Here is a 27,203-nt window from a genome sequence, read left to right on the forward strand (position 1 = left end):
TAGTCCCCTCTCATTCTGATGTAGCACCATACGCAAGGTAGCCCTGAGTGTCTGCTAACTGGCCAGGAAAGCCTTTAAAAGGGGACTGCCTTGAAAATGTGACCATGCAAGGCCTTTCTCTTGTATCCACACTAACACACACTGCTGGCCAGAATTTTGTGAGAAGCAAAGTAAACAAGCACTGTTGTGAACTAAAGGGGCTGTATTGGTAACAGAGACAATGAAAGCAGAGAAGTCAACACAAAATTACACAAAAGCCTAATAACAATACATTCTGCAATTAATGTACATAAACATTCCCTTCAGCAAGACCTTCCTCACCCCTCTTCCCAACATAATCTCTCCATATTTTCCCTGCAGCAGGGAAGCAAGTAGCATGGTGGCTCATGCTTGCCTTCTTGAAGGGGGACTCGGGAATCAAGGTTCAGTGCATCAAAAATAAAATTGAAAATAAAATCAAATTAAAATCAGGAGGAGCTGGAGGCAACTGGGTAGACAGAAAGTATCTGTTCCTAAAAGCTAGCCTACAGGCTAACGGGTTTTTCGCACCCTCAGAGGCCTACACTCACCCTAGTGTACTTCCTAGTCACCCTTCTGTCTGCCAGCCCACAGGAGACCAAAGCCCTGAGTGGAGGACACAACACTTGGCAAAGGAGCCTGGCAAGGAGAGCAGCATGCTTTGCTGGCATTGGAACAGCCTCAAGCCAGTCCAGAGAAGCACCAGAACTCTAATTACTGGTTGGTTTAAAACGCCAACTGCATACAGGCCTGGAAACCACGCAGTTGGAGGTTCTTTATTGCTCACTGAGAGAGATTCCTCATTCTTCATGGAAGTGCCTTTGCCAAAACAAAACTGCCAGCGATGAGACTTGTTCTTCGCAGGGGAAGGGCCACCATTTCCTTCATACATGTTTTACTGATGCTCGAGAGCAGAGGAGGTCTACAGGTCAGCAAGAGGATGCATTAACAGCATGCCGTCCCTCAGCTGCTTCAGTAGGCCTAACTGTGGCTGGGGACTAATAATCACCAATGTGGAAAAAGCAGCTTTGACCCACTTCACTTTTGGCCACAGCTTGAGAAGAAACAGAATAGCTCCCCTGCACAATATTCAGAGCTTCCTATTTGTAACCTAACCTCCTATCAGCTCCCGAGCTTTGCCTCCTCTGGTTTCCACTGAGAACAGACCATGCCAACTTCTGTGCTGCTCCTTTACCCAGGAGCGTGGTTCTGCAGTGATCAAGCCTCCATATAATTTTCTCTGGTGCAAGGAGTTGCAGCTGTTAAGTTCATTTATACTGAAATGTAAAGAATTAATACATAGTTATATGGAAACAATTTGCTTCTGAAGACATGGAAGTGCTCCAAGCTCAGAGAGCACAGCCTACTTGCAGGATAATACTCAACTGCGTGCTGAGAGGGAGCACAAAACCTATGCACGATGCTGGGCCTTAGAGGGTGGAGGTGGGACTTCTACAACATGCCAACCTTGTTCTGGCTTCTTCAGTGGGGTGCAGGGCACCCATGCACCTGTACACCTGCAAGTGAAAATTTCCATGTCTTGCTACATAAAGCTTGTTCAAATCAGATATATGGGGGTGGAGAGAAAGAAACAAGAATCCAAACAACTGCTATAGATTCTAGAACTATAGCTTTCTTTAAGGCACAGTTCATATAACCCCTAAATCAGTTTCCTCCCTACTGCCAATCTGTGTTTAAAAACAAGCCAAGAACATTAAAAAAAAAAAAAAAAAAAAAGCAATTTTTCTGTTTGGCCAAAAGGAGTCAACTGCATGTTATCTTCTGATTTATGTGGAAGACCTGGCAAGAGTGCCATGGAAGCCAGCAGTGAAGGTAAAACATGCAACAGAAGACAACTTTGAGCTCAGCACAGAAGTGCATGGAGAAGTCTGTTGACACACAAATACCACGCTGAGAGTTTCACAGCTCTGTGCCTTCACCCCAGATGCAGCTCCAGGGCCAAATGAGACATGGAGGGTTTCAAAGCCCACTCTGACATTTAAAATGGGAAGTCTGGTAACCTTTCCAGTGGGCACAGTCAGGGGACAGGATTTTTTCTGATTAACCAACATGGTTGAAGTCAAGATCTCTTTTCACTGAAACCCTGGATTTTTTTTTTTTAACTAAGTCAGACATTCCCATCATTTCCTCCAAAGACCTCCAGCATCCCGATCTTCCTGCATCTTCCCTCCTACATCCACTTTCCTTTCTGAAGATTTGGGTAATAGTGTTGAGTACCAAGAATCAAAGCACCTTGGTCTCAGAAGTACCGTGAGGCATAGGTGTGTTCACAAATTAACCCCAGGCTGCTGGCTCAGTATCAGTCACTGACCTGGAGAGGGGAAATCCTTGTCACAGCAGCTTCTAGAGGTACGAGAAATACCTGGCACTGAGCATATCAGATCTGTGCCAGGAACTCTACTCATCACCTGTGTTGGCCTCTGTCCAACAGGATACCATCGCATAGGAATTGCCAGTGGCCAGCCAAGTGCCTTCATAAGCAGAAGTGTTGGAGACACCAACAAGAATACGTTCTTGTATCTCAAAGCTAGCATTCCCCAATGAGTTAACATTCTCCACTGGGTAGGGTAGGCCTTTGACGAGGCCAAGGAGACAGGTGGCTGCCAGGAACGATGCAGGGCCACTTCAGTGTGATGCTGCCCAGCTCTGCCACCAAGACACCTCTGCTCCTTCCCACACTGCCAGGGAAGCACAAGCCTGGAGAGTTCTGGCACACACAGGGCTCCACAAACCTTGCTGAATGTTTGAACAGGAGCAAAGAAAGCTGCCAGCCCCTTGGCCTCATGCATGCAGTAGGTCAGGACAAAAGGGCATTAGGCCTTGGCTCCAGGAGTCATCATGGGTACTCCAGCAGCAGGCACTATCTGGGCCATATTCTTATATACACTGCCAAGGTAGAGCCTTGTCCTGTGCCTTCTGCATACCGCCCTCTGGTTCGATCACCTCCAGGAAATCAGCTCTGGAGACAACCAGGATAGAATTTGTGGAGCCTCCCATCTCGTCAGTCCCTGAAGAATCCAAGGTGGGCTCAGCCCCTCCTGCACCCCTCAAGAGAAGGAGGTTAGGGATAATGTGCTTGGATGAAAGACAGGACATCCTCCTTTGACAGTTTCTCTGGATCTTGCCTTTTCTGCGAGTCGTGCACTTTGACACCTTCCCCCCACTCCCAGAAGAGGCGGCTGTAATGGCAAACACTGTGGGCAGAGAGGAGAGCAAAATTAGTTTAGCAAGGGAGGAGAAGGAAAACACTGTCATCCTAGTCACAAAGTGCACTACAGAGACAGCTGCCCTCGCAACAGGAGCCACACAGACATACTCTATCTAACGGGTGCCTTAGAAAACAACCAGTACATTCATTCACCTTACAGCCTCTACAGCCCTTAAGGTACAGCAACTTCCAAGCCTAAGAGATTTCCATGGAAACAAATTTGTTAATTCTGGCTTCACTCAAGATTCAGTTCAGTATTTGCTGGAAGACGACATTAGGGAAAACCTACCTACCCCTAAGTTTTTGAGAGGATGAAACTGTCATTGCAAGCAATGGAAAGGCCTTAATGAAGAATTTAGAAAGTCTGCCAGCAGCAGCAAGCAGCAATCTAATCACTCACCACAAGCCTACTAGAATCAGTAATAGCTGTCCTGCAGAGCTTTGCAAATGAACAGCACTTCAAGCTGTACAACAGCGGCTAGGATCATCCCCTCTTTCCCCTCGCGTGAAATAACCAAGCTTCGCCTGGCTGCTGAGAGTTCTGGTCCTACAACGCCATCTCTCAGTCCATCCACCAAGCACAGCCCTCCCTCACTGCATCAACATAGTCCCAGCCATAATGAAAACAGAGCTGCTAATTACCGCCGACACAGCAGCCTTTAGTTTTGTACAATTACTGACACTTAATATTCATAGCTTATTTAGTGCTCCTGTTCTAACAAAGCAGTACTAGCACAGCGACAGGAACACGTGTCAGTGGCTAATTATAGACACATTAGTAACCACAACACAACACATCCCTTCTGGAGTCCCACACAGGCTCCTTCCACCTCCTCAGCCATTCATGCAGGTTCATGCTGGCCTACTTCTGAGTACGTAGGCAGAACTAACCCCATCCTGACACACGGAGGGAAAAAGCATTGTGTGCCTCTGCTGTTACAGTTTTAAGCTCATTCTTTCATTTAGCTGGTTAAGGAAAGCTTCAGGATTCTTTAGGCAGGTAAGGAGATTCAAAGTGAGAAAATCAGGAGCCCTATTTCATACCAAGCTCTCGCTCAGAGGCACAGTCTGTAGTGGGAAGCAGTGGTAGAGGGCATCTCTTGAGACTACTTCAGGGCAGGGTGTGCAGAACGTACCCGCTCACAAGCCCTGAGGTGTCACACAGACTCGGGATTTGCTGTACTTATGACGTGGCCTTAGCCTAGTCCTTGTCCAATGACAAGCCACTCCATCCCTTCCCAAAGAGCTGCTGCTTTTCTCTCTCACTCTCTCTTTAAACAGCTCCCAGGTACCTACAGCTTAATCCAGAGGCTGGGCTAAATGAACTGGGATTTGCTTTTAAATTAGCAACTCCCAGCCAATCGTCTTAAAATACAAAGATGCAGCAAATTGCAATTGCTGGGCTCAATTTCCATTTCCCTGTGTGCAGGGAGGTTCAGTAGCTTGTGCTCCACTGCAGACAGGGGAACAAAGTTGTGAGATGTGTGCTACTCAGAGCAATTATTTGCAAAATCCACAAATCCATACCAGCAGCTTCCTGAAAGTCTGAGAAGATGCCAGCTTCTGCAGCACATCCTGCTGGTGACCAAGCTGTGCTCACACTGCAAACCACTGCAAGAGCACAGGCACAGCACAGCCTGAACTCCCTTCCAAATACCCAGACACACACAACGACTCACACACAGCTATCCTTCCATAACCTCAGCTCTGGCTTGTACTCACTGAAAGGGTGCGATGGATTCAGAAGGGAGGTCGTATGTTGCTTTCTTGGTCATTTTGTTGAAGAAGAATTTCCTCTTGGAGTTTTTGCTGTATGCCATTGTCCAGGGATCTTGCAGATCCAGGAGTCCAGGGATCAGACAGAAAACGGAAAGGGGAAAAAAAAAAACAACACAGTATAAATACGTACATACTGGAAGCAGAGAGGAGAAACCTATAAGAATACAATTATGATCCTTCTTTTACTCCTTTTTCCTTCCCTCCCTAAAGAAGACCTTCTTCCCAAACTGTTCTCTATTCACTAAGAAAACTCCCTTCTCCCTGCATAAGTTGACATCCCAAATAGGATATTTTCATGTACTATAACTTCTAAAATATCTTCTTGATGAAAAATTATGATCTCATTAAAAAAGAAAGTCATCAGTCATGTAAATAAATTGAATTACCCATACAACAGCTAATCAGCCCGCAACAGAAAAACCTGTCATATAAATACCCTGAACCTTATCCAAGCCCAGGCTACCCTCATTACATGGAAACAGTTAATCTCTAGCCATGGGAATATTGCCATTAATTTTTTACCAAGTTACAACAGGAGCAAGCCTAGTCAATACTTTTTACTTGAAGATACAAAGAAAAGTTAAATAAGAACAAAGACTCTCTCTTCCTACCGTTCACAGTCCGTACAATGTAGAGTCCGGTGGGCACAAAGTGCCGGTCATCTCGGCCAGTGTAGGACAGCCGGGGTATTCCCCCTGAACTCTTGATGACTTTCATCTCTAACCTAAATGTTGAGAGAAGGCAGTGACAGAGATTCCCTGTTTCTTCCTTTACCATCCTCTTGCCTCTCATACCCTCTTCTAGTGTCACAGTGAAAATAGACAGCACTACACATGACAGGACAAAATAATCACATCCTGGAGAACTGAGTCTCCTGCATCCCCGCCATGGCCAGAGAAACCAGCCAGAGCTGTCTAGATCAGGTAGCAAACTGAGCGTTGCAATGAAAGATCTATGATGATCTACCACAGTTAATCCAAACGGGCCTCCCATTTCAGGTATGAACTCTTAATCTTTCAAGCCACTGACACTTCTGCACACAAACTCAAGGGCTGTTGCTACTCCTACTGTTGTAAAGTTGGCCACACTACGGCATCAGAACTCAGCAGGATGATGCTCTGAGTCAGCAGCACCTCAGAAACAGCAGCCACCAGCTGCATGAGCTCTAACAGCTGTTTCTCCAGGACTCCTCAAGCATAGATGAGCACATCCATGCCATTCCTGTGCATTGGTGGGCTGATAACATCGGCACCTCTCATTTGTGCCGGTCACTTACCTCACAAAAATCTTCTCCATTTCCTCCAACCTGTACACTTCCTTCACTCTGGGAGGGAAGACGAAAATGTGATTTAACAAAAAAAAACAAAAAAAACCAACAAAAAAAAAAATTAAACTGTCCTCTTTTTCTGTCCCAGCTACAGGCAGCAGCCAAACAGTTCATTTTGTACAGCATGAGGTGGTCAGGCATGACTGAGGTTCACCCTTTTCCTCAGTCTTCTGCTCTAATGCCTTATTTTTTCTGGCTTGAGAAAGCCTGACACCTGCATGCTCATGGCTGGATTGCTGTAAACAGCATAGGAGCATCCTCACTGCTAAGGAAGCTGTGCATTTTTACCTCAGGCTGAGTATACAGAAGAGGAAGAACAATGAAAGTCTGGTGCTTTTGTTTTCCCATGAGGTAAATTCAGCAAGGTCAGCCCCAGGCAGGTTCTGGCCCCAGCATGCTGGCCTCACAGTAAAACTACACTGCCTGATCGTCACCGTTATCCTCAGGAACACCACAAACTTGTTAGTTACCCTGAGGTAAACACGGCGCTTGTTTTTAATTAATATTAGTAGAGGTTATTTGGAATCATCATTTTTATCATTATGTCAAATGTTGTTCTGGAACTCAGAAAGAGACGATCAGAAAATTTCAAAAGCACTGCCTCTGATCAGACATCCCAGCCACTCATTTTCCACACACTACTACAAGCATCAGGCTTCAAAGAACACAGTTTAAACAGCTTTTCACAAGAGCAAAGGACCCCTCTACAACCCACTTCTACAGCTCTCCTTTTCACTTCACTGTCCGTGCTCCTCCCCAATCCTTTGGGCTCCTCCAGTTATTGCAACTGTCTGTTTGTCCTGAGTTTAATTGAGATCTCACTCATTATCTTTCAGTAATCCACCAAGCAGAACATCTTCTTTCCCTTCTTCCAGCTTCTCCCGCAATATGAAGGCACTTTTAGCTTCTGAAACAGAAGCTGTTTTGTCCACAATACCTATCTGATACCCAGCACAATGATGCTCTTATGCTCCACCACAGCAAAATTAATGAAATGGAAGGTCAGGAGGCAATCAAAGCCAAAGCCCTTTGTCAGGAACTTTCTTGGGATTGTAACTTAAGCCTTCTCCTCAGTCTATTTGGAGATTGCAACTGCTGGTCAGCATATCTGTACCGCTGCTGACCCTCCAGGGCAGACACGGACATAGAAGTCTTTGCAATGATTAAGCTAACTTGGTGCTGCTAGACCTCCTACAGCACATATTTGAAATCAGCACCAGCCAAATCCACCTATGATGAAAACATGACTGTACGATATGTGAAACAAGGGCACAGCTTCTCCGCTATCAACCTTTATCTTACATATTGAAAGGGCTTTTAGCCTCTTTCCATTGAACATAACAGAACTATGAATTTCAGCCTGAATTTTAACTCTCCTTCAGCTCCTTATCTTCATCCTCCAACATGTTGAAACCAAAGCACGCTAGCCTGAGGGAAGGAGTCGTCACTCACCGGATCGGGTTCATATCTGGCCGGCTAGGCTTAGAAACAGCTTTGACAAACTTTTCCGCCAGCTGAATCCTGAATGAAAATTGAAGGAGAATCCAGCAATTTAGCAATATCTTTGGCACAGCAGGTAGGTAACAGTTTCAGCAGAATGACTGATTAGACACTTCCTTACATGCAGACTGCTTCCACTGCTAGCCAAATAGGTACTGAGCAACATTTTTTCCACCCTGCCCTCCCAGTTCAGTGCCTAGTGATACTGGCTATTATCCATTAGGCATGGGTCTCCATAGCCTCCTCTACAAGCCCACATGCTGCTCAACACACTGATTTATCATCAGGAAAAGCAGGACTGGTAGAGACATCATGCCCTGAGAAAGGAAACAGAAAGGCTCATTCCTTCTCCCTCAGCCAGTTATTAGCTATGCTCATTCATATTCCCAGGATGCTCAGTTTACCCAGACTGTGCCTGGCTCACCCCAGACTAAGAAAGGAGCTAGACGTGCCCTCATACGCAGAGAAGGTACAGTTGGAAAAGGCTATACGTGTTTCACTTCAGAGCAGGTTCATTCACAGTTCATCTTTAGCAGCGTTTCAGCTGAATGCACTTGTCTCCCTGTACTCCACATTCTGCTTTTAGGGCGAGCACTGTTTCCTGGTCACTCCTACTCAAGTACAAGAAAAAAGTTTCTCCAGATCTTACATACCTCTGGTTGAAATGCTGCTTTCGAACATCATTGCCATTCAGCACCAAGACATCAAGGATGTGGATGGCACTAATTTTTCGCTGGGCTTTCCCCTAGGGAGAGCAATACAGAGACTTAGTACTCAGACTGTTGCTATTTCAACTTTGATTTATAGCCTGGTTTTTTGACAGGACATCATACTCTTCTAGCAAGAAAGCACCTTTCCAGATATCAGAAGAACACAAATTTCCTGCTGCCCATTGTAGAATAACATGCCATCCTCCTAGAACCGGTGTATCTCAACTACACAATTCTGTCTCAGGGGAGAGAGAGAGGGCAGGACCACAACTGCCATCACCAGCTCTCTGTGCCTTATCAGGTACCACAGCACAAAGCCCAGTGCACTACAGCATCCTCATCTGAGGTGCCAGAGGACAGCCAAACTCCCAGGCAGCAAGATCTTGTGCTGTGAATATACCACAAGAATCTTTTCCCCAAGGCCTGCAATCACTACTGAGCAGTTATGTACCCAGAGCCACAGAACACATTAAGTTGTGTTGGCAATGTCATCTGCTGCTGCATGTAGGACAACAGCAGCATGTCATGTCCAAATGTTTTCAAAGTCATGTTAAAAGCTCCAATCTCGAGCACTGGACAGAAAGAAGGAACTTAATCCAAAATAGTTTCTCTAGAGATTATATACAAAAAAAAACCCCTTGCACCTGGCACAGATGGAACATTTATTCTGCAGTATCTTACAGAGGACAGGCGAATCTGCTCATTATATTTGCAGCCAGTCGGGAAGGGAGAGAATAACCTCCTACCTCTCCTTTCAGCTCATGAACAATCTCCACAGAGAGAAGGGTATCTCGTGGCAGCTCAGTTTTCAAATCCAGCTTTGTCCAACGATCTGACTGGCGACCATCCCAGGTGTAGATCTGTGATTTCTGTGTGTAGAAGGCAGAGTCAAATTCAGCCAAAGCTTCACGAGGGCAGGGGTGGAGGAGAGACCTCTGACTAACTGTAGAGCAGCCCTCAGAATCTTTTTGTCCTAGGCTGTCACGGGCAGTTTCTTTGTCATAAGTTTTAAGAACATTAATCTCTACAGCAAAGGAACAAAAACAGAGATTCCAATCTGCCAGTGACTTTTTATATCTGCACAAAGAACCAGAAATAGAACACCTTTAAAAGGACAGTGAAAATAATTAGAGAGACTAGCAAGAGTACAGGTCTCTGAGTAGGCTGCCACTACAAAAACAGGGTTAATTACTGTGAAAAGCAGTGAAGTCAGGAGAAAGAAACATAAAAACAACTGGTCGTCTCAGGGAGGATGTGGATCCTTTCCACCCTTTAAGGACAAGAAAGGACGGGACGAAACTGCAAGGCAGAACAGTTATCATTGAAATGAACAAGCAAAACTCCTGGACTGTCCTCAGCACTTACCCCTAGCCCCAAGAGGAACTTCTGCTCACTTCCAGACACCATACACCGGTAATCTAACACCTGGCGGATCTTCTCTAGTGTACTGGAATTCAGAGGAGTGGGTTTGTAACTGAAGGTATCAATGTCTGTGCCCTAAAGAACAAAGTATGGAAAAGGCAAATTAGACACAAGACATCAACCGGTAGGTAAATGCAGCTTCTACATGAAACGATAATCCAGGACTAGCTTCATCATCTCTTAATTCCTATGAGGAAAAGTTCTATTTATATGAAAGGACTCAGAACAAGCTTCTGGGTAAGGTCTCACCTGGATCAGCTCAAAGAACTTGGACTTGGGATCTGAAGATGAAGGAGCAACACGAGCCTGATCAGGAATCTGAAAACAAATCCAAACAATTGATAATAACTGTTATTCTTTGGCACATTCATAGGAACCTTTCTGGTTTCAATACAGGACAGAACATCCTGCCCCATGAAACTCCTGCTCTTGGGATTCCAGTCACTTGAGAGGTAATCTGGCAAGTAAAAGGTCTCAAGTGTTTTGCAAATTTAATGTAGACAAACCACGTCTCACAAGAAACAACTGGCAACTTCAGAAAGTTTCACGCCAAGTCTTTGATTTCAGGCATTTTTCGATGAAATACTGTTTCATCAAAGACACAAAATTAGCTTGTGAAAATGACTGCAATATCTATGGCCCCAGTGCAGTCAAAAACTCAGGAAAGAGAAAATGGAGATACATAAAACAAGACCTTTTAGGAGAGCTCTGCTACTTGGGAACTAGGTGCTGAGGTCACTGTGCATGGTGAAATATCCTCAACTGCAGCAAAGAAGCCTGCTCAGTTAAGCCATACACATAATAAATCACAAACATCCTGTTTGCTTACATAAACAGCTTGAAACAGTCTCTGACTTTCCCACAAGACAACATATTAAACCTCTGGCTAGAAAGTCCTATCTGTACTGCAGCTCCATTCTTGTTTCACCACAGCAATGACACCTTCAGGACCTCCTTGCTTGGCAGCATACTTACCCCCCATAGCTGGAGACACTCCTTTCGGATTTCAGCCTGCCGTGGCTCAATCAGTGTCCTAGAGAAATAACAGACTGTTACGATGGTGAAACCTCCTTTCTCTTGCAGCATTACATACTCCAGCCATATAAAATATACATCTTTCAGTATCTGGCTTGGGAACAACAAGCATGCACTGTTCCAACAGGTTACATAAAAGAGGATGTTGCCTTCCACCTATCTCCAATCCCCGTGTGTAGCTTTGTTTTATGGTTTACACTACTGATTAGCAGTCACCACCCCATTCCATAAAGTACCACTGGGCATCAATATTTTCAAGAAGTCATGTGTTAGTATGAACTTACGCTAATCTCCCAGAGCTATTGACAAATAGCAACGAAGGCCTGCTGAAGGCCACACAAAACCCAGTGTCAACGTTAGGATTAAATCTTAGATAATTCCTAGCTACCAGATTCACTCAACCTTCTACTACATATCCTCTCTGAATGACATCTGAACAGAAAAGTCATGCCAGGGAAGCAGCCATACATTGCAATGGCTTTAGTTTTACACAAGAAATTCAGTCTAGGTACGTACCTTGGATGCTTTGAATTGCTCCTGGAAAATGAAGAGCTATGAACCACACTCAGATGGTTAGCACAGAACTAAATATACCAGCTGGGAGTTACTTTTCTGCTTACATTCCTGCTAAGAAGCAAGCCCACTTATGGTAATCTGAAATCATGCAACTCATGGAAGCCTTCTCAACAAGGGTGATAATAGACCATCAACTTTCAGGACTCCTCTAGCCACCCACACGTTTCTGCAAATAACTCAGGCAGAGACATAAACTGAGCTACCTAAAAGCACTATTTACTTTCCTAACTGCAAAGGCTAAGCTAAGTACCAGCTCAAATCATGAACACATTAAAGAAGGGTAAAGCAATTCATTTATAGTAGGTTAATTCAGCCCTCACCAAGAGCCAGAGGAATATACTCACGTGTCCTGAACAAAAGCACGAATTTTGGCTAGTGCCTTTATCTGAACTTTGCAGTGGCTGAAAAAGAGGACAAGTTTCAGTCAGGGAGCAAGTTAATCACCACCAAGACTGTTCTCTTCAAAACATGGACAAGTCCTGACACAATAGGGAGGAAGCCAGTCTGATCCTCAGAGCAGTGATGGATCACTGCTAACGTTATTAAAAGTGACAGGAAGACCACAGGAAAGAATTAGGCAGTAGCCTCGTTTCCCTTCTGTACAGTACTTGGAGGCCAAACAGTCACTAACAGTATACGGTATTTCTCTCTGCACAGGGTCTCTCTGCTCTGCTAAGCCTCTCAGGGAGCAAAAGCACAGCAGCGTAGCAGCATCAGCAAGTACCTCCATGACTGCAAGAAGCTACAACTGAAAGCCATGTCAGTTAACCTGCCCACAGCCAGCAGCCCTTATTGCCCCTGGGCACTCACTTTTCATTGGACTGGACAATGTAATCATAGAAATCCTGGTCGCCTTTGATCACGTTCAACGGGACAACAAGATTCACGTCCACATCAGAGTTGTGCAGCTGGTTGAGTCTGATGTTCACCATGAAGAGATAGTCCCGCACATCATCAATCCCTAGCTTTAATCCTTTGCATATCACATATCTGCAGAGCAAGACAGAGCTGTCAGTTCTGTTATTCCACACAGACAACTTTCCTGCCATGCTCCCATTACCTGCATAGTTTCCCAAATCCCAGGAATTCTCTCCTCCTGGGTATCCCTAGGAAGGTGCAATCTCACCTATCACAAAGTCACCACACTCTGGAAAGACTGGGGAAGTCAACCCTACTGAAAAACCCCACAGATCTCCCTCTAGTAAATTAATTATGTGAAACTTGACAGGTACATTGATAACACACATAGCACACTCTGGAAGTTGCTTCAGGCAAAACAAAATTTTTTATATACCCAGGTACACTGCTTTCTCCCTAGAAGGGCAATTTGGCAAATATCTTATCTTGTCAAACATAATTTGCTAAGCATCTAAAGTGTTTCCTCCTCCAAGACAGTTGCCAACTGAGGCAGGTCACAGAGCTTCCACTAGACTTACCCAAATCCACCTATCGCTGTATTTAGAGGACAGGGTTTCTTTAGTAGTCCCTCATGCTCAAGAATCTCACCTCTCTGAGTTAGCAGGGCGGCTTGTCACAGGTTTAAAGATGCACACTCGCTCAAAGCAGCAATACAGCAGATAAACAAGTCCCACACTGAACGGAGTAAATAGGTCAAAGGTTTTGCAGACAAAATGTCCTCCTAGAAAAAAAAAGGAGGAAGCATAACAACACCAGCAGATTATAAGAAAACAAGGAGATACCAGGCACCTGAAGAACTCTCTTCTGCAGAACCGTTAGGAGTGGTTTTGTACAATTAAACAGCATCTAAAATACATTCATGAAGTGGGCCAATGGGGCTCCATGAACCGTCTTCCTCGTATGTCTGCAGCAAAGAGAAAAGTATTTCCCTGACCAAGACCAAATCAGTATGCATACTGTCTCACAAGTAACCCTTCCATCCACCTCCCATCCTCCCCTTCCAGGCCCAAACTAGCACAAGAGCATGCTATGCAAAAGTCTCAACGGAAGAGGAGCTCCGATATGTGCAACAAGAAACCTCAGGCTGGAGGGGAAAATTAACAGACCTAAAAATAAACAGAGTAACTCGCCATCTAGAAAGGAAAGAGTCTATGTCGCCCCTTGCCTTCAAACGAGATTCCCAATTTCCCCAAGCAAAAAGGAGTCAGTCTTACAGAGTTATTGTCTACACAGACAGGAAAGACTTAAAGAAGGCTGCTCCTTTTACCACACCACATTTGAGAATACTCCTAAGTAGATCACTGCCTCAGGTACTTCTAAACATAGGGCACAAGATAAATGATGACATAATAAGTGGTTTTGTCTTCTACATCAGTGCCAAATGCTAACTAAACTCAGCAGAAGAGAGTAGGCTGTAATAGATAGAGCTGTAATGTCCACTATTTGGCAACAATGAGGTACAGCTAAGAATTCAAGTCATCATCTTGTTCTAATCACAGAGACAGCAGATTTAACGGAGAAAAGCCAGAAGTTAGAGGAAGGATGAACTGGATAAACGTCACTCTGTTCCAACCAGCCTCCTAGAATATTCAGGAAGCAGTTGGTCCAGCTAGTGTCATAAAACTCAAGATGTACTGTCCATTATCACACTAGTGATCTTAGCCTAAGACAGCTACATAACACATTGTAAGAGCTGTAAACTAATGCATTTTACCTCGTGCTTTTAATTAAAAGCAAAATAGACATAGATCATCTTATTTTTCTGCCCAGTTTTCTCAGCTTTGTGACAACCATCTCAGGATGTATACATACATACATACTCAATTCCATGCAACTTAGCCTCACTGCAGGGCACGCTTCATGGCATGTTAATAAAAACTGTACAACATACTTCCACAATGCCCCCCACACCTTAGAGAAGGAGGAAGAAGATTAATGGATAGAACATACCTGTCCGGACAATGGACAGCGCTGTAAGGAACTGGCAAAGCAGGAGCTGCTTGCTTAGGATTTCTTGCAGATTCTCCTGACCCTCCACTGAGAAACCCTGCAAAGCACATAGCATAGGATTAGTATCTCCACAAATCTGTTGGTCAAGCAAAGGATTCTGCAGAACTAAATCATGGAATCATGATAATTTATATTTCTTTAAGATAAAAACCACTGCCATCAGGGTTTTTAACGGCAAGCCTTGAAGAATTTCACATTGTAACTACAGACCTGTAACTACAGGTCAAATATCCTATTGTACGCAGACTGAGGTACCAGTTTTGGTCATTAGTGCAAGAAGAAAAAGAAATGGACCAACCCCATCAGCCATTAAGAAATGCACTCCCTTGTGATCAGTATTGTCCAAAACAAAATTCCGGAAAGCAGTAATGTTCTCTGGGCGAGTGATGTCTCCATCGCCATCAATCCCTCCCTCTCCTAACGGGAAAAGAGGAGTCAATTACTAACATGTTTGCAAGCACAGACAAAAGATCAGTATGTGCAGGTGATCTATTGTATTTGATCAACATTTAGTTAGAAATTATACAGACCCTGACAGGCAAATAAGCATTAACATATTCCCTTATTCACCACCAAAAATGCTTGTTAATTTAGGAAGATTATTCACACTGTGTGGTCAGGGCTAAACAAAGCTGTAAAATAACCATGCTCAAACGAGGAGTTGTACATCAGCCTCAGCAAAAGACAAATCATTCAGTGTGCTCCCTCAAGGTGTGGGCTACATGACAACATAATATTCTCATCCAGGTAGGAATGATACATATCTGAAGCTACTAAAAATGTAAGGTTCAATCTCACTGCACAGCTCACCTGTTATTATGTTTTTACAGACAAGGCAAAATTATTTACATTGTACATTAGCACTCTTCTACTAAGAATTCAAATAATTCCAAAGAAACACAATACTCTATTTCCAAAAATAATGCAATCTGGAATGTAAAAGAAGTAACCTCCAAAAAAACCCTTTGAACAAGTTTATAAAGGTTTGTGAGTGAATGTTCATACCATTTTCCCCATATGGCTCTTTTTAAAGAGAGGTACATTGTTGCCTAGGTTGGTGTTTTAGAAAGCTGATCTAAGGTGTACTCTAGAGCTCACTAATTCTGACTTTGAAGAAGCCTGAACTTCTGTTTGGTATTAGTCCCTATAAATCTTCTACTACTACAGCTTCTATTAACTGAACTGGAGGACTAGAAAGCAGCAGAGATCAGGATGCATGATAGTGCTTTGATAACTAAATTCCTCATCTATCAACCTGTCAGTAAGTGAAGTGATGCTAGAATTTGTTACCATTCTTCACAACACAAATATCACGGCAGGCTACTTCCTTCCCATCACTGGGAGAGAGTTTGTAAACATCTCACTTGACTTTATAGCGTAACAGACAGAAAAAGATCAAGAAAATGCATTCAAGTCATTGGGCTATTCATTTCTCCAAGTATCTCCTTCTCTTCACAAGAACACCAGTTTGGAGTGAGTTATGAAGATCCAAATGCTGGAACTGTTAGAACAATGTGTTTATCTGCCTTGCTGCCCTTGCCGTGAACCTTCTCTTTAACAGATCTAATCCTGAAGTGCTAACCATTCTCCAAGAGTTCATGGTCAGGTGTTAAAAGTGGCAGTCAACAAGAATTAGAGTGTTGGAGATTAAAAAAAAAGCACAACAATAGAAAAGTAAATCCTCATTCATTGAGTTTCCTTTATATAGTCTGAAATAAGAAGCAGGCATACTAGCAAATCTTGTATTTCCCTTCCTGTTCCTAGAGGCTATGCAGGCAGAGTGCTCAAATACACCAGCAAGCGTAACAAGTTACCATTCATGAGGTGACATGCAGCAATTGTCTGTGTACACTGCTTAGTCTGTCTCAAAGCAAGGTAAAACATGTTAGCTTAAACCTCTTTGGATTAAGAAGCTCATTAAGTCACCATGATTCAGGTACAGCCTCCAGCCCAAATCCGTTCTGTTTATCTTTACTAAGAGCCCACAATGAATTACCAAAGCAGAGCTAGGGAGGTCTAATATAGAAGCATACTGCCAGTCAGGCAAATAAGGTTTCAATCTCTGGCTCTGCTAACAGATCTTTGGGTAAGTCTGGGTGCTGGAGCACCCTGTGAGGACAGGCTGAGAGAGCTGGGATTGTTCAGCCTGGACAAGAGAAGGCTCGAGGGAGACTTTATCGCAGCCTTCCAGTACTGAAAGGAGGCCCACAGGAAAGATAAGGAGGGACTCTTTACCAGGAAGTAGGACAAGGGGTAATGGCTTTAACCTGGAAGAGGGTAGATTTAGATTAGATATAATGAAGAAATTATTTACTGTGAGGGTGGTGAGGCACTGGAACAGGTTGCCCAGAGAAGTTGTGGATGCCTCATCCCTGGAAGTGTTCAAGGCCAGGTTGGATGGGGCTTTAAGCAACCTGGTCTAGTGGAAGGTGTCCCTGCACATGGCATGGGGGTTGAAACTGGATGATCTTTAAGGTCCTTTCCAACTCAAACCACTCTACGATTCTATGATAAGTCATCTCACTCACTGTGTTTCAGGCTGACATCAGTGAAGTGGGAAAAATATCATCAAGCAATCTCAAAGCACTCTACAATTTTCAGATAAGTAAAGCACTCAACTATTACAATAAGACACACATTCCCGGAGCAGACTGGAAGTAAGCGCAGAAATTAGATTTGACATACAAGCTCACCAATCTCAGCCCCTTTCTCAGATGACAGAGCCCTTCCACCTTGCAAAATGGTTCCCTATAAACAGGGTTCTCTTAGACCCCCATGCTGGTATCAATACCAGCCCTGCTTCTGATACAGAGGTTGCAGCATAAGTAAAAACATCAGGTAACTCACGCATGCACTACATACCATAATAAGGTTCAAAGAGCTCACTGGAAGCAGAATAGAAGTCCTCTAGTTTAAAATCATTTGGTCCTTTCAAGGTCATGCCAAATCCTTTCGCATGCCACTTCCGCCTCCACAAGACGTACTCAGAGAAGCCTCCGGGACCAGCACACACATCAGCAAAGTAGAGCAGCTCTGCATCTCGCTCCTTTATCAAGGGCCTCTGCAAAAGGAAACTGAGGAAATTCTACTAACCCAGTAACAGCTCCCACTAGACAAACCAGAGACACCATTAACTGCACTACTCAGCCACAGAAGTCTCTTTCAAGCACCTGTTTCCCTAGCTAGTATCCTAAGGCTAAGGATTCTCCTTTCTCCCCACCTCTTCCATTCTCTGAAAAAGCACTGCTGTTTGAAAGTTAAATAGAGGCCCTCACCCCATGGAAGTCCTTAGGGTTTGTAAACATGTAGTCAAAGACATGGTCCATATTTGCCATCTTCATTGCAGCCCTGTGAACACAGATATAGGGACCTATTAAGTTTCAACCTTGGCCCACAAGGCTGAAAGTGGACATAAATGGAAAAGGGAGTACACTACCAGAAGTTCTGCAAACCTGTTCAGGAAGAAAACTCCACGGATCATCTCGTAGGGGTTAGACCTTGTTCGGGCTCGACGCATTTCCTCTCCATCCAGCTCATCAAATACACTCTGCACAGAGAGAAACAAAATTAAGCTGGACCCGGCACAGGCTTGAGGGATGGGTAAGCATGAGCGTTTCCTATCTTCATGCTTCTCTCTCCTTACAATAAACTCTGTGCAGGGCTTGGGTCACCAACACAGAATGTTTTTCTGTCACATAATGAAATTTACTCTTCTTCCAAACCATCCCAGTTCTAAAGCAAATTTAGTGACACTGAAGAATTCTGTACTGATAGCTCCAGAGCCTGGTAACATGGTTAGCCACCTCAAAAGCAGTGACAGCCTAAAGCATTTCTCTCACACGTATATACATACTCACACTCTACTGCAATTTACAAGTGTGTGATAAACACTAGGAGTGAAGATGGAGCACACAAGGAAAGAAAGGGAGCTTATCTCCTTAGCTGATTCAATTCTTCAGCCTTTCAGCTGAACTAAGAAAGGGAGACTATTTTCATTAATCTCTTTGAAGGCTGACGTGCAAAACAAGTTGCTGAACAGAAAGTAACAACCAGGATGCAAGGTCACACTAGTGGCATGGAGGTGAAAGAGCATGTTCTAAGCTCCTGCCAACCACCTAAGGAAACCACTCAATCCCCTTCAATCACTTATTTCACTTGATTCCCCAAAACTTCAGTGCTTCTCTAAAGAAGGGGACTCACCTTGCACTGCAGGACATTCCGTAAAAGCTCTTCACTACAGAACTCCGTTTCATCTTCAATCACCATCTTCCTCTGGAACAGGACAAGAATTCAAATAACAATTAACAAACGTGGTCGTGGTCATTTCTGAACGCAACACGTACCAGTGATGAAGGTTGCCAACCACATATTAGGCCGTATTAGCAAGAGCGTAGCCAAGAGGCTAAGGAATTATTCTCCCCTATTTGGCACCTTGAGACCCATGGGGAATACTGCATCCAGTTCAGCACTCCCCAACACAAGACAGATATACTGGAGCAAGCCCAGCAAAAGGGCCACAAGATGACGAGGGTGCAGAAGCACCTGGTGTACGAGAAGAGACGGAGAGAACAGTTTGTTCAGAATGGAGAAAATGAGATCCTACTGCTGTCTACAAGTACTTAATGGCAGGAAACAGGGAAGACTGATCTAGACTCTTGTCTAAATAATCCACCCAGAGATGGACAGCAATAGGACAAGAAACAATAGACACAAACTGCCACACAAAAAATGCCAGTTAGCTATATGGAAATTTTGTTTTGCCAGCTGGGTTAACAAACACTGAAAACAGATCCCCAAGCAGGCTGGTGAGATTTCCATTGGAGGAGATACTCAAAACTCAACCAAACAAGGCCTTGAACAACCTGGTCTAGTTGGACCTGCTTTAAGCAGGAAGCTGCACTAGCAATCTCTAGAGGTTCCCTCCAGTCTAGGTTATTCTACGACTCTTTGACAAGCCAACTGTTTCAAGTTGAGTAGTCCTGTGTCTTCTTAGGCTGCTAAGTACCGGGATCTAAAAAATTACCTTCCCCACAGTCATCCACTCCTTCAGCTCCTGGGCATCAGGGATTTCCGTGGTACACTCAAGGCACCAGTCCACCTCCTCATAGGCACTGGGCTGCAAACACAAGACATGGGAAGAATCAAAGACGTTTTTGCTAGCAAAATGTAACAACTGATTGCTCCCCAAAATGTGCCTCCCAATCCTAGCATAAGGAGTTATGCCATGACTTTAGGGCCAACCATATAGGTTTTATTTTTCCCCTTGTGTAAAACAAGTCTTATTTGTTTGGATTTAAAATAAAAGACAAAACAAAAATAAAGAGACCACCACGAAAAACCACTCCACATCACTTTCATCTCAAAAGATGAATCATCAAGACAAAGCAAAAGCCTAGTACCCTCAAGGTACATTTTAGAGACATTGCAAGGGAGACAGCAGCCAAAAACACACACTTCCTGATGGTGCTTTACACATCCTCTCTCCTAGTTCTTTTCTAAAGGCTCCCTCATTCCACAACATTCCAGGCTTCCAACAATTTTTATAATCTTGAGAAGGAATTGTTTCAGCAGTTAAGACCAGCCACTCCTTCACAAAGAGAGGCTGCCCCGAGATCTACGACCCTTCTTACATTTATTACAGTAGTAACATCCACAAGGGTTAACCACACATAACACTTAACTGCTGTGAGCTGTAGAAACACATTGGAGATTAGACCTAAACTATGAGTCTACAGAACAGGTCTCAAATTCCTGGCTCTCAAGGAATAACCTTTCATATTATTTCCACTGCTGAAAACAATTCAAAGAAAGGAGAGCGAAGTGCTATAACAGGCACTATAGACAACTTGATAAGCATTGGTGCCCTTAACTAACAATGGAGGGACCTTCTGGCTTACTCTCCAGTCACCAGATCCTTAGGATTCAGTGTTGTGGTTTGTTTTTTTCTTTTAAATACAGACATACAGCAGCTATTTAGCAACAAATAACATCAAAACTGGGCTTTGCTTTTGACGCAGAAATAAGAATATCTGAGCATTTTATTTGGGACTATTAAGACACCCAGAAAAGATTTTTTTTTTTTAAAAAAAAAAAACCCTATACAGGCATGAAAAATGATATACAAAATAAAAATGGTAAGCCCAAAAGGGCTTGATGACAATTTTCAATGACATTCACTACTGCAAACTCAGAAACAAACCCTACAGACCACAGCAACTATCCATCTGAAACTGATTTCATGCCAGAACATGAATACATGTGACAGAAAACAAGTTTTGTTATGCTGTTCCAGGACAAAATAAGGCCTGGGTCCACCCAGTAGAGCCACTTGATTGTAGTCAATTGCAACAGACAACACTAAACATCACCCCCTCAAAGGGCAAATTCTGAACACAGCAACAGGAAAGGGATTAAAAATAGGAAGTACTTACCTCTGGCTCATCCTGCCAATCAATATTGAGCTCCCCATCAAATCCTTTGAGGGTTAGCCCAAAACCTCTTCTTCCCTTCTGATTGGAGGCCTCAACAATATCCTTCCTGCCTTGGCCATATTTTCCCAGACCTTCTCCTTCCCGGAAGCCCATCTTGGCCTATAAAGAAAGCATAGGGAGCACACTGAGGCAAGTGGGCTTGAGTTTATCTACTACTACTGTGATCAAAGACGAGCAGGGAAAATGACACACGACCCTGAAGTGACTTGAAGGCATTGAGCATTTTTAATCTGAGTTGTGGCTTTCAGGACTTAATACTGAGTTCGCTTCACTGAGGCAGGATGCAAAAGAACTGGATCTAAAGAATGATGTTGAAAAGACAGCAAACTACAAAAGGTTCAGCAATGCGCGAACAGCCTGCTCAGAGGGAGAAGCAGTGAGGAGCCTGGAGCCATTCATCACCATGTTCAGTAAGCATGGAAGGTTCCTAAAACAAAAGATGCTGGCACAAGAAAAAAATTCATGTTGTGATTATATTTTTTGTTGTGAAGATGCAGTCACATACATTTCAAGCATCAGTTAAAACTTCACCTAAAACTCAGGAGGAATGCAAGACACACTGCTCCTGAAACACATTCCCATCCCTTCGGTTAAAAGAAATATGTTCACTAACTGCTAGTTTTTCAGGCTTTTCTCTTCATAAATTTTAGCAACAAGAGAACAACAACAAAAAGTATTAATGCAGTCAATTTCACTCCCTCCAGTAGGCACCTAACTACTAAGTAAATAAAAGATTTAAAGATTAAGTTTCACTTTGAATGAATGAATTATCCATATAGGCCTTCATGTAAAAAGCAACAAAAACATTGTTTATTACCAACCCCTATGAGAAACAACACAAGAATAACAGACAGGTTTTATACAAAGGTATATGGTGTTTTCCCTTTGCTACCCAGCTCTTAATCAGACCTTGAAATATGTACACCAAACGTGACAGCCGCTGAGCCTGTTATACACTGCTTTTCTGAGGACAGAATAACATCATCTAGTAATCAAGGACTATTTTCCTTTTACTTACCTACTGCTACCAAATCACTCAACCAGACTTGAAATCACATCAATCTTTATATTCAAATTTATAAGGTCTTACAAACAAAAGTCTCCAAAACAAAAGTCTCCAAACTTCAGTAGTAAAAGCTCCTGTACTGCGGTGGTTGAAAGCACACATCCTTATCAACTCAGGAGAGAACTCTCCAAGTGAAAAACAGTCTTGTGCTAGAGTCAGCAAACTGCAGCCCAGTGCCAAAAATGCACATGGACAGATTCTGAACAATCAGCAACAGGATTTATCCACAGCTAAGCACAATCAGCAACTCTCAGCCTTTGGATCTCATTGAATTTTAAATTCAGCAAGAGCTAAACATTCCTTTTTTTCATGCAGGGGTATGATCCTGCTGGTCAGCAGTATTCCACCTCCTTAAGAGGCAGTATCTCCCTGTTCTCACCTCTAGTAGCAGTTGGCACTTCCCAGCTTTTAGTAGAAGACTGAGCTTCTAACTTGGCAGAGGTAGGTAGAAGCTGGCCTGCCACCACAGAAAGATTGCTGACCTCTGCTGAGTACAGCACCAGCACAGAATAAGAGGAGACCCTAATTCAGTCCCTCACTGAGTCCCAAACTTCCTGCCACACTTCAAGTAATCCACAACTATACATCTCATCATCTCTGCTGCCCTTGGAAATAACATTTTTGTTTCTCTGTTATCAAGAATGGAAATTATTTCAGGATTATGAGATACTCATGATACTACAGTAATGAAGTTCGCATCAGGAAATAAGTGTAACAGTAGGCACCAAAAAAGACTGCTGTTCTCTACAGCCTACTATTGCCTTTAAACTCCGGAACAAGTCACCAAATTTGGGACTACCACGAGACAGACCACCATTTTCTTAGAACATCCCAAAAGTACTTTCTTCCCCACACTAACACTGTGCGATCAAAGAGCTGGCAACCACCTTCAAAGTTTAGTTGTCACAGTTGCTATCATTCACAACTCCCTACCTTTCCAATAAGTTTCCAACCCTAAATAGAGGGGCATTACTGGAAAGGGAAAAAAAGAAAAACAAAAAAAAACAAAAAAAACCCCAACCCTTAATAATTAAGGTGATGATTCTACAAGGGTATGCCAGTCAGCCTCCAAGACCAAACAAATTAAAGTCAATCACAGAAAGTGTTAAGGCCTTTCTTACAAGGCATTTAACTCAAGCACTGCAAAATAACACACAGCAGGACTCTTTTTTTTTTTTTAAGCTCAGCAAACTGCCTGACCCAGAGATCCTTTCCTTCACATTCACCTCCCTGCTCCTAGGCCTCAAACATGAATCGACTTTATTTTTAACAGATCTCCTTCTCCCAGGAGAACCATGCTCTCTCAGCATCCCCCAGTTACTCAGTAGCTGGCTCAAAGAGGCAGAGAACCCTGCTGCAAGGAGGATCAGAATCAAAATCTCTTAAAACAGACTGGTCTTTTCACTTTGCTCTCATCAGGTCTTAATAGTTTGGTCCAAAACTATTTTGACCTACCATGAGCTTTTGGGAGACGCTGTTATACATTGAGTAGCGAGATGAAGTACCCTCCACAAGAGAATCTTGTTTGAACTCATTGCTGAAGCCAGGTCTTTTTTCATCATTCTCACTGTCAGACCCACTGCTGCTACTGGAAGACTCTGAAAACAAAACAAACAAAAAAAAAAAAGTGAGAAAAGTGAATATGAAAATAAAAAGAAAATGGAAGACAGACATCTCAGTAATCACATTAAGAACTATACAGCGTGACTCATTAAATCCCCTCAACACACACACAGAGAGCACACTTCAGTGTGTGCTGCAGGAAGCACATAGGTGTAACATAAAGTACCCCGTGGAACTAACACCTGGTTATCTGACCCTTTGTTTCGGGGACACACACAACCTCTCCAAGCCAATGGATTCCAGACTCCCCAAAGGGCCAAGCAAACCCCATTACCGCAGCAGAGCAGGCCACAGCATGACCATGACAGCACACTGCGGCGTGCCTGACATTTGCAACGATCCTGAGAAGCCAAGAAAGTCCATAGAGATTCTCTCCCAAGAATAACGACAACTACAGACACCTTGATAAAACATACTGGATTTTCCTCAGTTTCCTACCTAACTACAGGTGTACACACATCCCTAACTTAACCAAAAATCCATATCAAGTACACAAGCATCTACTAAATGGCCAACACCGCAGAAAGAAGAGAGCGCTGAATCCCTTACTCCCCATCTTAAACTTCAGCTTGACTCCACTACCCACCTCAGCAGCGAGGACCCACAAGCTCACTATAGCAAATGAGACAGTTTTTCACCTCTAGAGTTTACTGGTGCATACAAACCCAAGTGAAAGATAACATCAGAAGACACCAATCCAGTTTAAAAATACCCTTACAGAGATGAAGACTCTCAGCAGAAATAACTCCTGAGACTGAAAAGATTAATGCAGCTCATATATTACAAGAATCTTTGCAGCTTTCAACCATGCACTTGTCATCTACCTCAATTTCTATTTTTTATGTCTGAATTCTTACAATTCCTAGACCAAACTGTTTACATGAGATTTTAAAAAAGCTTAAAAGAATTCACACCAATCCAAGTTTGCAAACAAAAATAACATAGTTCTGCTAAAGGAGACTGATGCCTTGAAGTTCGGGCTATCAACTAGGATTCAGGAGATGTGGGTTCAATTCCTAGTTCTTATTTAGATTCTCCATGGCAGCATACACCTTGTCTCCAACCTTACCTTGAGTAGTATGATTACTAAATTGAGTTTCATCATCTGAAGTTGAACTAAGGGTCAATCCCAAGTCTTCTATTTTTTTCTTCTGCTTCTTTTGAGGGCTGCTAAATTCAGGTTCTGTCCTTCTCTTCATTTTTGCTGAAAGAAGATGATCACACTTGATAAACATTAAGCAAATTAATTCTCTCCTGGATGTTGAAGGCTAAGGCGCAGCACGGTGGCAGCACAGATCATTTTACGGAACTATTCGGTATTATGCTTCTCAAATTAAGTTTGCTCTAGGTAAAAGTATTGGCTTCTTTTGAACCTACCTTTTTTTAAAAGCCAGTCTAACTAAACAAACGTGAAATCTATGCAGAAGCTTCCCTATTACTGACTACTTGAATTTCAAGTCATTTCTACAACCCACTTGCCATTAAATGCCAGTAGATGAAGACAACCCAAATGTCAGCACTTAGACAACTTACATATATGGCAGTTGGTTACTACTACTGAATCAAAGATTCATTTTATCCAAACGCATCCAAAAATGAGGAAATAAGACCAACCTAATGGAGAACACACAAGGTGGAACCTTTTTCTCACCATAGACTCGGAGTACCTCTGACCTCACCTCTGCAGATAAAAATTACTAGAAGAGCTTTCCTACCTGACTTCTACAGCAGAACTTTATTCAATATGTGTGCTCAGGTTGGGGGGGTGTTTGTGTTTTTCACCAGGAATCACTGGCAAGATATCAAGCTTCTGGGTGTGGCTGATAAGCTTTGCAAAAACCCAGGGAAAGGACTGACACTTAAGATGGAGTCAACAGAAGCTAGGTGGGAAGGCCTGCAGAGGAAAAGTACCAAGGAACAGGAAAGCAGACAAAAACTAAAAGGCACAGATGCTTGGAGCACTAGCTAATCCTCACTGCTACTGAAACAGAGCAATAAAAATCTATTGGTGTTTATTATTCCACACAGGAATGCTGGGCTAGAAAAGATGCCCCAGGTCACCGACTCAAACCCTCTGCTATCAAACTTATTTCCACAAACACATAAAGGGCAGCTTAAAACCAATTCCTTTATTCATCCCCACAACTCTGACTGCAAAATCATCCCATAACTTCACTGCGCTACAGCTTAAACATTTTTTCCCTTCCGCCAGAAGTTCATTTACAGCTAACTCATGTTTATCTGCTCTTGTGTCAATTTAGGGTTGGTTTTTTTTTTAACCCTTGCTTGCTTATGTCGAACAAACTGAGAGCCGTCTTCTGTTTCTTCGGCGAGACTCTCTCATTAGCTCCACGCACCCTCAGGTCACCACTTCCAGCTCCCTCTCAGCATCCCCGCCCTCCTAACGGTCCCGCAGCACGCTCGCCTTCCTGCCGGCTTTCCAACTACGCGGAACCGGCCGCGAGTGAAGGGGGACCCCGTCCCTCAGGGGTGAGGGGGGACCCCGTCCCTCAGGGGTGAGGGGGGACCCCGTCCCTCAGGGCTGAGGGGGGACCCCCCACGGAGCCCAGCCCCCCCCCACCCGCCCCCCAGCGCCGCACCGGCACAGCCCTCGCCGCTGTGACACCGCAGCCTGCGGGCCGCTCCTCACCCGCCCACCCGGGGGCTCCCGCGGCCCCCCGCGCCCGGTACCAGAGGCCGCGCAAGGCGGCGGAGGCGGCGGGCCAAGCCGCGGACACCCGCCGGGCCGAGGGCAGGGAGCCCGCGGGAGCTGCCGGCGGCACTCACTGAGGATGAGGAGGAGGAGGAGGAGGAGAAGGCGAGGCGGAGCGGAGACAGGCGGGTCGCTCGGGCCGGCTCCGTCTCCCGAGGGCCCGGCCGCGCTCCCGCGCCGCCACCGCCGGTTTCGTTTCCCCGCTCGGAGGCGCCGCCGTCACCGCCCCCGCCCCGCCCCCTCCCGCGGGTCCTCCCCAGCCCGCCGGCGCGCGACAGTGACGCACCGCCCGCGCCGGCACCGAGCGGCCCCCTTCCCGCAGGCGCGCCGCGGGCAGCCTCCACCCCCTCCGCCAGGTCCCCTCGGGTCGCTAAGCAACGGCAGCGCCGCAGCGGCATGGCGGCCGGCAGGGCCACCCCTCCCGCCGCTGGGCCTCGGCCTGGGCCGCCCCGCTGTGCCCTGCCCTCCCCGCTCCGAGCAGGGCCTGGCTCTCCGGGGAAACGGGCAGCCGGCGGCCTCGGTCCTTCCCGATGGAGATGAGGTAGGGGTGAAAATATATTGAAATTATAAGTAAAATGTTATGTAACTTCTGTAAATACACTGTACATAAAACTGCACATAAAGCGTGTCAACGCACAAATAATTCAGCCACTGCCTTAAAAATGGCACTTTCTAAGAAAAACAGGCTTTTTTTTTTTTTTCATGCTTCTGAAGGGGGCCTACCTGAGAGCCTCCCACCTCGGCGGTGACCAGGCCAGGGCCGCTGCCCTGCCATCCTGGCTGCAA

At 44.4% G+C, this 27,203-nt stretch overlaps 1 protein-coding gene across 1 annotated transcript; it reads right to left on the reverse strand.

Annotated features, from left to right (window-relative positions):
- Nucleotides 1-184: 184 nt before the first annotated feature.
- On the reverse strand, nucleotides 185-26,616 carry CMTR1 (cap methyltransferase 1). The gene is made up of 24 exons (XM_086745954.1): nucleotides 26,396-26,616; nucleotides 24,774-24,908; nucleotides 23,537-23,679; nucleotides 20,956-21,114; nucleotides 19,548-19,640; nucleotides 18,725-18,796; nucleotides 17,977-18,071; nucleotides 17,800-17,872; nucleotides 17,387-17,585; nucleotides 14,823-14,941; nucleotides 14,465-14,561; nucleotides 13,103-13,235; nucleotides 12,407-12,586; nucleotides 11,941-11,997; nucleotides 10,961-11,018; nucleotides 10,235-10,303; nucleotides 9,929-10,060; nucleotides 9,310-9,432; nucleotides 8,507-8,598; nucleotides 7,806-7,874; nucleotides 6,303-6,350; nucleotides 5,638-5,750; nucleotides 4,970-5,078; nucleotides 185-3,233 (listed from the first exon to the last, which is right to left on the reverse strand). The coding sequence occupies exons 2-24, from the start codon at nucleotides 24,901-24,903 to the stop codon at nucleotides 3,101-3,103; spliced, it is 2,496 nt and encodes an 831-aa protein (XP_086602080.1). The 5' UTR covers nucleotides 24,904-24,908; nucleotides 26,396-26,616; the 3' UTR covers nucleotides 185-3,100.
- Between the last annotated feature and the right edge of the window lie 587 nt (nucleotides 26,617-27,203).

This window comes from Chlamydotis macqueenii, chromosome 3 (genome assembly GCF_036417535.1).
Source record: "Chlamydotis macqueenii isolate bChlMac1 chromosome 3, bChlMac1.mat, whole genome shotgun sequence".
Lineage (NCBI taxonomy): Eukaryota > Metazoa > Chordata > Aves > Otidiformes > Otididae > Chlamydotis > Chlamydotis macqueenii.

Coding starts and splice junctions, on each gene's coding strand:
- CMTR1 (XM_086745954.1), bottom strand. CDS start 24,903: ATGAAGAGAAGGACAGAACCTGAATTTAGCAGCCCTCAAAAGAAGCAG. Junction 11,019..11,940: donor CGTGCTTTTGTTCAGGACAC/GTGAGTATATTC, acceptor TTATTTCTCTAG/GACACTGATTGAGCCACGGC. Junction 8,599..9,309: donor TTCATGAGCTGAAAGGAGAG/GTAGGAGGTTAT, acceptor TGCTCTCCCTAG/GGGAAAGCCCAGCGAAAAAT.